At 33.1% G+C, this 10,916-nt stretch overlaps 1 protein-coding gene across 1 annotated transcript; it reads right to left on the bottom strand.

Annotated features, from left to right (window-relative positions):
- Nucleotides 1-3,908: 3,908 nt before the first annotated feature.
- LOC111057190 (mitochondrial inner membrane protease subunit 1) lies at nt 3,909-9,559 on the bottom strand. The gene is made up of 3 exons (XM_022344629.2): nt 9,314-9,559; nt 6,669-6,866; nt 3,909-4,328 (listed from the first exon to the last, which is right to left on the bottom strand). The coding sequence occupies exons 1-3, from the start codon at nt 9,422-9,424 to the stop codon at nt 4,158-4,160; spliced, it is 480 nt and encodes a 159-aa protein (XP_022200321.2). The 5' UTR covers nt 9,425-9,559; the 3' UTR covers nt 3,909-4,157.
- Nucleotides 9,560-10,916: the final 1,357 nt, after the last annotated feature.

Genomic DNA, 10,916 nt, shown 5'->3' with positions numbered 1-10,916 from the left:
CAACTTCAAATTGCCTGTTAAGTCTCTATTTATAATGAAATGCCTATTGATATCTTATCTTCCTAAAATTAATAGTAAAATTTCCGTAATAACTAGTTTGTCTAAATAGAGCTTTCCGTTTCTCTTTAGCTAGCAAGAAGCAGCTATTAGACTATCTTTTGTAGGTAGTCGTTTTAGCTACTCTACCTTTTCTCACCGACATTTCTCTTCACATCTCGTTGTTGGACTTCCTCTTTTTTCTTTCCATTTCCTCCACGACGGGGTGTCCGTGAATTATCATTATAATATTTTGGTTGTCAACCATCCTGACCTCATTTGTGATGCACGGGTCAGTGGTTTTGACGTGTCTGTGACACCTGATGCCGTTTCCTGCTTTCTGACCAACTCTCTCCGATTTTCTTCATTTTCTCCTTTGTTCCTTCGAGCTATGTTCACGAATAGATGGATGCCAACTATTCCCTTCAGTCTATAGGCTCCTCTAATAAATTATTTGAAGTCCCAGATTGTAATACACTCCAACCTCTTTCTTATAGGCCTACGTATTAAGCCAATTCGGAAGTTGCAAAAATTAGATTATTATCACCTAAAGACTTGGTAACAATAATTAAATAACGCTTAAAATGGTAGTGAGAAAGATGTTTTGAGCACAGTTTTTGAATTAGCTGCTCTGTTGGAATTATAGTTGAGTGGTGACCATATTATAAGGTCCCGACCACTGGCTATACCATACTATATGCTACTCACTGTACTAAATGAGTGAGAATAGAGTTCAAGCGTCAAATTTTTGGTTTTTCGTTTTTATCTCGAAAACTATCTATATGCGTCTCTTTACATGATCATCCTATGCAAAATTTAAGCTGGATAAATTTTCTATGCTTTTATATAGTTAATTATGTGCTACTTATTTGATAAATTATTATACAGAATGTCCCATGACAGATGTAACAGATGAACACCATAGATTCTATATGAAATTTGCAACAAAAATTACCAGTAAAAATTTATTTCTTCGATCTTATTTTTCGATATCTATAGATTTTTCGATTTTATAAAAACTTCAATAACTAGAAAACTATCAGTCAAAATCTAATGATATTGTTGAAAAGAGGAAGAAATTCCCAATATGATTTATATATTATTTTTTCCCTTTTTTCGAGGTTTTAGAACTTTTTATGAGCGTTCTATGTCGAATTTATGGTCTTCGGCTGTTGGGCCCGCTGCAAAGTAGACCCACACTAATCCACAAAAAGCAACCCACGCCGTGGGATGTTTAGTAAACCATTGCTAGGCTTCTCCAGACATCTGTGTAATGATAATAATACATGCAATGAATAATCCACTTGTCAGCTAATTGTTTATGAATAATTCTATAGCAATGGTTTACAAAACATCCCACGGCGTGGGTTGCTTTTTGTGGATTAGTGTGGGTCTACTTTGTGGCGGGCCTCGTGGGAGATTCTGTATATTCATACATCAGATAATCATAAGCCATATAATTATGATTGGGAGCAACAGGTTAGGCCTAAAACTATACTTCTCCCACTTTATAATATTTGTAATACCTACCCTTAGATTATATTCATAATAGAATACAAACATGTGATATTATCATATTCATAATATGTTTGAAGAATTTTGAACAACTCCAGGAGCCTAGTTTACGGCAGATGAAATGAATTTGAATCCAAATTTCAATACGAATTCAACTTCAACTGTGTTCTGGGTTATACCAACACGTTCCATTGTCGAAACAACAGTCTGTCAACTTCAGCGGATGTGGCAGGCCTAGGCCTACATAATGAAAACTTGTAATTAGATTCAGTCAACTAGTTGCACTCTATAATATGAAGCAATAACACAGTTCAAGTCTGAGCTGAGCTCTTTGTTGTGAAGGAATAGTAAAGCAATCTATTAAATTATTATCCCAATGAATGCGAGGTTGGTTTTGTCGAAAATAGCCAAATTATTTTAGACAAATTTGGTAAAGCAATTTAGTAAACAATTATACCACTCTATGTGAATGGATTTGTTGGAAATAGTCAAATTATTTCAGATGAGTTTTTGGATGGAATTTGGATTTATCCTTGATTTGAACAACGATCTATATAAAAACTTAGTACCTATATATAGAACGTTAGATTTGAGATCATGGACTGGGATTGGTGTTTCATCTGGATAAATTATAAGATTTTCAAATTTTCCTATGAATTCTAAAACTTCTTCATAGAAGTAAATTCGGAAGTAACTGTACTCTATGTGAATAAAATAAATTAAAAATGAAATTCCATTTATTGATTGTAAAGCCAGCAACGATTGATTGCAGACGTTTTTAGCAGCTTGTGAGTTGTGTCGTTCTGTTTGAACAGTACTATATTATATGCAATACATGTTTTAATTATTAGCCTATATAAAAATATCCATGTATTCAAGTAGTCTATTAATTTGTAAAAAACATATTTTTCAAATGAACCTTCTTTGTCAATTTAGTTTAATTCAGATCTCATTGTTCACAACTAGTGAATGTGGGTATACAGAGAAGATAGCTTCCATAAAGATAAATGTATTATGTTCTCTATAGGGTATGTTTTTATGATGTAGATAAAATTATTTTAATGTTAAAAGCTCATAGCAAATTTTAAATAAATTTGGAAGCAATATACACGTGAAGTTAAATGTAATCCAGATCTACATTGGTGTTCGTTCGGAGTTGGAAGGTGAGGTGTTGGATGAATTGTGATTGGGTTTGCTAAGAAGGTTGTTCTTATGGTTTTTCCAAAATCTACTATTTTTTGGTTAAGAAATAAAACTTCAAAAATATTAAGAAATAAAATTTTAAACATTCAATCAGTGAACTCCAATGTTGATTGAAATTCCACTATTATTTGTTAATCAAATAAGAAATGTGCCAAGATGAATAGAACTGTGGAATTTGTCATAGACTCTGTATCAGTAACACTGTGACAAAGAATAGCCTATGGAAAGACTACACTTGAAGTTACAAGAGTTTTGAGACCTTCTTGAACAATAATTCAGTTGAATTTCAAGTATCCACTATATTTGTCAAATCAGCATAATAGGAATATTAAGATGCATACAAAGAACAGAACTCATATTCTTGATTCCAATCAATAGTCTGAATCTACGATCATCAATCATCTACAATCGTCAATAAAATCATTAAACTTTTACAATCATCACAGATTTTATCAGAATGAAATACCAAAAAATTAATGTTGCCTTGTCTGGTTGAATAGCCTTATTCACACATTACTCGATTCTCAGTGCTGATGATGTCATGAGAATCAGAGCTCAAGTTTGTAACAAGAAAAGTAGCATCATTTTGTATCTATTTAGTTATGGTGCAATATTATTGAATAACATCTCTGATAATGGTATTCTTTTCCACCATGAATACGAAAATATTTCATAGAAATACTTAAAATCGTCACAACCACTCGTTTTTTAATCATTCTAAGAAACTAGTTTCGATTGGTAATTATCAGAATCTATCTAGTAAACTCAGGCCCGGTTGCACACAAGCCGGTTGAATTTGAACCGTGATTAATTCCACAAGAACCAATCAGAGAAGCCGTCTTTTCAAAAAAGTCTTCTCTGATTGGTTCTCGTGAAATTAATCACGGTTAAAATTTAACCGGTTTTTTTGCTAACTGGCCTCAATGTAGCCTACTAAAGATTTATAATGGTATTATTTACTTTAAGGTACCCAACAATTTTTTTAAGTAGTTTCATGTGTTCCAATATTATCAATCTCAATTAATAAATAATTGGTTCTGTAGTAAACTCAGTTCAACAGATAGACCTAGCTGGTTTCAGCAAATTGAAATTGAAATTATCTTTATTCTTCTTCTTAGAAAGTACAAACAATATACATATACAAAACTTGAAGAAGGTTCCCTTACATGGGCAAAGCCTGTGAATTCAAGTAATTTTATTCGTTAAGGATATCTACCACATCAACTTCTTTACATCACGAAAAATATAAGAAAATGATCGCTGTCAAACACATTTTAGAGCACCAAACCCATGAAATATAAACAGTACGATGGAAGTAGGTAAAACACTTTATTTCAGCTATGATATAAAATAACAAAACCGTTTCAAGGAGTCACAATTTGATTCATTTGTATTAATAATTATCATTTGACTTTTTCTATTTGACCAGATGTCATCATTTGAATGTCACTGATTGGCCACACACGACACAGAACTCTGCCTCGAATCAGAGCAGCCGGTACGGGTCCGAAAGTTCGAGAGTCTGATGAATTGTCGCGGTTGTCTCCCTCCAACCACACGTGGCCCACCGGGACCTGAGAAAATACACAGTGACTTTTAGCAATTTATCCTATTATATTAAGCGAGCAATTTCTGTATATATTTTTATATTTGGTTATTTATATTTATTTATGGTTATTTATGTCCAACGGATCTCGAAAACGGCTCTAACGATTTTGGATCTTTCGAAATTTGGAATATAGTAGGTTTATGATATAAAAATTCGATTGCACTAGGTCTCATCCCTGGGGAAACTCGCTGAAGGACATGAAAAGGATAATTCATCCTTGGAAAAATAGATGATAATTTCGTCGTCTGTCGATAACAGAAGATGCGTGTGCCTGTGTGGGAGATCAGCTGTGTAATCAATCAGCTTACCGTATCTCGCGAGAAATCTGGAAATTTTAATAGACTCGATCAAAATAATTTGATTTGTTGACATGACATGGTAGGCTATATCATAATATTTAAAGTTAATCATTATTTTACAGTTTTGAGTGATTAGAGAGTGTTATTTTGTTGTTTAATTTGGTTTGTAAACAATCTAAATTAGAACTTTTCTGCTTTCGAATATTTGGACTGAAAATTGGACCTGAATTCAAGTGTATGGAACATAACCTACTTTTTGGAATATTTATAGTGTATAAATCAAAATCCGGGGAAGAAACAGTTTGGGGCTGTGCCTGTTAGTCATTCCCCAATCATTTGAAGAATTTTGTTCTGTTTATCAATAAATAAATAACGAGCGAAGCTCGGTGCACCGATATTTTCTAACAAAGGAACATTATTTTGTTTTGTATCACGAAGATGATAGTAGCGATACTCAACCGGTACCAATACTCAATCGGTACCGTATACACATGGCAGTGCGGGTTGGTTATTCTTGAGCTGTGTAACATCATGTGTGGATTCCGGTCGTCTAATGAGCAGAATGGCTCTACCATGGGCCATTATGGTGAAAGGAGTCAAAACATGTATAAGCTTAATGGGTGGTCATTTAGAGCATATTCTTGAATAATCATTTGTAATTGAGAAAGGAATAATAGAATATCATATTTGTTTTGTATATAACTTGACCACAGCATTTGTATTACATTGAATTTCCGTTTTATTCATTACAGTCAAATTAATGTAAAGCATGGCCATTCTATAGTTCTCTTTACATACTATAGATTGGTCATCTGTAAGGTAATTACTTTACATTATTGTAAAGCATGGCCATTCTATAGTTCTCTTTACATACTATAGATTGGTCATGTGTAAGGTCATTACTTTACATTATTGTAAAGCATGGCCATTCTATAGTTCTCTTTACATACTATAGATTGGCCATCTGTAAGGTCATTACTTTACATTATTGTAAAGCATGGCCATTCTATAGTTCTCTTTACATACTATAGATTGGTCATCTGTAAGGTCATTACTTTACATTATTGTAAAGCATGGCCATTCTATAGTTCTCTTTACATACTATAGATTGGTCATGTGTAAGGTCATTACTTTACATTATTGTAAAGCATGGCCATTCTATAGTTCTCTTTACATACTATAGATTGGCCATCTGTAAGGTCATTACTTTACATTATTGTAAAGCATGGCCATTCTATAGTTCTCTTTACATACTATAGATTGGTCATGTGTAAGGTCATTACTTTACATTATAGTTGTATTGCGATTGATTTGTGTTTCTGTCTGATTGAAAGTTCTTTGTGTGCAAGGCATTAATCATTTAAAAATTGAGACTGAGTACTTGAGACTTATAAGACATTAATAATTATTACTTGCGATTTTATAGAGTCAGATTGAAGTCGCAAGTGAATATACTAATGCAGGTACTAAACTAGCGAGTTAATCAATCATGCAAGTATGTAGTGAGTGAATAGATGAATGAACAACTTGATCTTTTATGTAAGTCCAGTGCTGACCGCCACTGATAGTATGCGGGCAAAACAAGAACCTTCATACAATAACAGTAGTGGCTTCCACTTTTGACAGCCAGTACCCGTTTTTTAATGTTATACAGTACAAGTAGTATAGAAGTGTAAGTGGTTGATGAAGAATATAGCAGGCTCTTAATAGGGTTACAAGTGAATTACTTGGTGACTATTTACACAATTTTTTTTCAATTAGAAATCTGGAAAATCTAAAACATTTCAATATTTTACTCATTTTTAGAGTTGGTGCTCTAGTTTTTATCGTGAGATTAACGTTGTAAAATCAATGAAAATTATAGGAAGACATTGTATCCACTTTTCATTTTCCGCCAACTAGTAAATTGACTTGATTCTCCAATTGATTTATTTACAATATAATAACAGGTTAGTCTATATTATTTCAGAATTGGGAAGAAGAAAACTTGACCACTAAATACTGACCACATTATAGTTGAATGTAGATCTCACTTTATCCCCAGGCAGGCCAGTTACCCGTTTACAGATGAACTGCGTGGGATTGACAGGTGATTTAGCTATGACAATGTCACCTTGCTTTATGGTGCGTAGTCTGGGGCTCACATGTTCAGATAGGATCACATTATCTGTAAGTATTGTAGGTTCCATTGACGGTCCACTGCACTGTAACGAAAGAAACTACAGTAATTACATTTAGTGATGTGGATCGGGAATATTCCCAGTGGGAAGGAACTCATGATTTGGCAATATTTCCGAGGACAAGAAATTTTGGGAATTTAAGGGAATTCATGGGAACTTGAGGGAATTTATAAAATTGTTCTAAAAATTATTGAAATTGATCAATCCCACTCATATTTTACATCAATATAATCCATAAATCATCATTCTATTTGATATTGATCAAGCTCAGCCACATTTTAATTTATATAATCGATAAATCATCATTCTTTGAGCTTGTTTTTGCTCACTCACTGTCTTTTAAATACTCCTATAGTACAGTCAATGAAAGATTATAGAGGGAAAATTTTGGAACACAATTTTTGACCCCGTAGCTCTTTCAAGGGTAGGGGGTAAACATATCAAAAGTCCTCACTCCTACCCCCTGTGCTAAGGTGGTGGGGGTGGTTTGAATGTGCCATATTTTGTTTTTTGAATATATCTCAAACAATAAGCGCTTTTCGGAAATTTTTGTCGAACACAATCATAATATTAAACCTCACAAATTATCCTACAAGTTTCATTTCCAACATTTTCCCATATCTCTCATAGTTTTCTAGGTATGAGCTCTCTAAGGTATCACATTTTGAAGAAAAACCCTTCCGGCTCCGATTTTTTTATTTTTTTCGCCTTATAACTTTTCAACGATTCATTGAAAAAATCCGTTATTCATTATTTCACATCAAATCTCATTATGTTACGCATCTCCCAACGATTTTTGGAGCCGTTATAGTGTTGAGTGTGAAATCTTCCGTTTAACAACATTATATTTCAGCTGGAAATGTACCTTATCACTATGAATCAAATTTTACAGAAGTAATTTGCAAAGCTTGCTAAAGATTATTGTTATAGATTAAAAGGCTGGAAAGCATGCTAATGAAGAATAATGAACATAGGTTTATTGGAGTTAATAATGTCGTCGATATCCAAGAATATTAGACAGTTTATCATAGCGAAATTTATTAACATAAGAAAATGAAATTACCCATAAGAAAATGAAATATTTGATCATATCACATGATTGTTTGTTAGTGTGATAGGCATTAACTAATCTTTGATAAGAGTTTGTCTAGAACCATTGACCAAATATTTGACAGTTTAATTGATAATAATAATTCTTCTTTAGGTACCTTCTCCATTAATGTTAAGTGACACATAACGTAGCTACATTTGGACTGTTGTATAAATTAGAATTGGAACCGTTTTGGGCGTGAGCCTGTGGTACTTTTCTGTAAGTTGTGTAATTCTGAATGATTAAATTAATAAATAAATTACGGAGGTTGGCTACCATCATGGCGATTCTAACTTCGTTAACTGCTGCTCAAAAGAGGTCCTGTGACGTGCAGTTGAAGACATTCTTCTACGTCCCACTGAACTCTTACCAACAAGTTTACCTTGAATTACATACTTGGGTCCTCTCATAATGTGCCCAATGTATTTCAACTTCCTGATCTTAATGTCACGCACAATATCCAGTTGTTTACCCATACGTCTGAAAACTTCCGCATTTGTGACTATCTGTCCAAGATATACGAAGCATACGCCGGTAGGTTCACATCTCAAACGCCTGAAGTCTGGCCTCACATTCCTTATTCAGTGTCCATGCTTCCAACCCATACAAAAGAACAGGAAACACATAGCACTATAAAGGTAGGCGCACACAGATCGTCATCGGACGGACGGCACGCATCGGATGATTAGATTTGATGCATTGTTTTTAATTGGAGAGCGCATACCTATACGATGCGGATAGGTATGCGCACTCCAATTGAAAACAATGCATCAAATATAATCGTCCGATGACGATCTGTGTGCGCCTACCTTAGGAGGCGGGTCCTGACCTCAAGAGAGAAATCACGAGCCGACAGAAGAGATCTCATTTTTACAAATGCAGCCCTGGCCTTCTCAATTCGTATCTTGATCTCTGGCATGTGACTTGTATTGCAGCAAACGCGAGTACCCAGATAGTTATAATCTTCCACTCGTTCTATTATATATTATCCTGTCCAGCAAAAAGGCGATCTTGGGAAATTCCTTGCTTAGTGATGACCATATACTTTGTCTTCTTAGCAGTTAATGAGAGGCCATATTTCTCACTAGCCGCTATCAGATTGCTTAGCATTCTCTAATTGATAATTAGTACCTTGTTAACATTTAACAGGTAAATGGGAATTTCTTCAGAATTTGAGTATTATTAGATTGAAATATTTTTCCACAGTCTTTGCATGTGAATTAGTTTCTTTATTCATTTCTCGAAACTGAAATCATTATTTTTGAAATGTATATATGATTTTTTAGAATTTTACATAATTTGCAATACACTTTATTAAATAAATAAAACAAAATATTCTACAAAAAACGTTCAAGTGCAAAATAACCTCAATGTCACCTACCACAACAAAGTCTGCTCCATATTCCAGAGCACAATGAGCTAAACAGCTCGCCTGAACTAAACATGATACAAATCCAGTAATTTTTATAAAAGAACTTTTGAATTGATTCATAAATTATATAATAAATTAAAGTAGAGTAGAGAACTAAATTCCATAGAATTTCTAGAAGAAAGTTGAAGATGCCGAATTCAAAGGTTGTCAAAGGAATCAGCTGCACTGCACTCAATCAGCTGTTCATTTTTCAATAGCAGACGCTCATAAACTATAACTTCTGATTTTTATAATTTTGGGGTAATAATTCAGAAATAGAGGAATATTATTGTATCTAAAATACTCTTTAGTGATAATTTGACAATAATTATTGTTATCCAAAGCATTATTATAGAGCTTGGATATAATGCATTTCTTTGGTTGGTAATTGGTATAGTACAGAATTCTAATAGGCGCGGTTTTTAAAAGTAGGCACCGTAGCAGAGCACTGAGCTAAATACTACACAATATGTGAGTATTTAGCTGTTTAGTATTTTTTATTTAATTAGTATTTAGTGTTGTATTTAGCTCAGTGCTAGATACAACAATAAATTTGAGGAAAACTGCTACCTATACCACTTATACTATAGTGAGGTCCACGTTATAATGACAGTAAAGAGAAAGATAGGAGAACAACGTTGCCGATCATCACTTTCTTGTCATTGTCATACACGGTAGCTGACACACGTTTATTAATGTAATATTAACTATTAATTCACGTTTAAAGTGGGCTTAATCAATTATATATTTCATTAAGCTAGAAATGATACTTTTAATAATGATTTTTTACAATTAATATTGAACATTTTGTTATTTATCAATTTTACATTGTTAAAAAAGACAATCTGACAACAGAGCAAAGCGAGAAAGAGATAGCGCTATCCGCTTTGTTGAATGATAGACAAGGATAGTAATACCATTGCTAATCAACACTGCCATTTTAACGTGGACCTCACTTTAGTATATTGTTATATCGTGACCGTAGTAAACCTATATGCATTTGAAAGTGAATTGTTTACTGCACCTTTTTTTTAGTAAAAGTGAATTAGTATGTAAAATATATGCCAACAAGTTTTACGTTGAATAAAACATAAACTTTTTGGACAGGGTCACTTCTACTTCTCCATAGTAAGTAGGTACCTACCATACGGTAGCTACATAATACGTATCATTAAAATATGTCAAACAACTTTAGATAAAAATACACAGCATCTTATTTATTCAATAATTTTTGTTTTGATAATATTATTTCAATTTCCTCATCTATTACTTTTACTTCGTTTTTATTAATACCGTAATGTAAATTTCTGAATACCGGTATCATCAACACTTGATTGCTTGTTTTGTTGTCAATGTTCTTTTTATTTTTTTAATATCTAATTCTCTGTTTTATTGTCTTCATTCTATTTCTGTTAATTTTGTTTAATAGCAACTTAACTTTTTCAACTTGTACTATTTTGTTTTTGTACATGTAGCTCCATAATATTATATAACTACTTTTTAATTGAACTCACTACTGGCGCTCAAGTGTTACTTTTGCCAGTAGAGCCAAAATTTTATTATTATTATTAAT

This window comes from Nilaparvata lugens, chromosome 12, assembly GCF_014356525.2.
Source record: "Nilaparvata lugens isolate BPH chromosome 12, ASM1435652v1, whole genome shotgun sequence".
In the NCBI taxonomy this organism is placed as follows: domain Eukaryota; kingdom Metazoa; phylum Arthropoda; class Insecta; order Hemiptera; family Delphacidae; genus Nilaparvata; species Nilaparvata lugens.
This window is presented reverse-complemented; position numbering and strand designations above follow the sequence as displayed.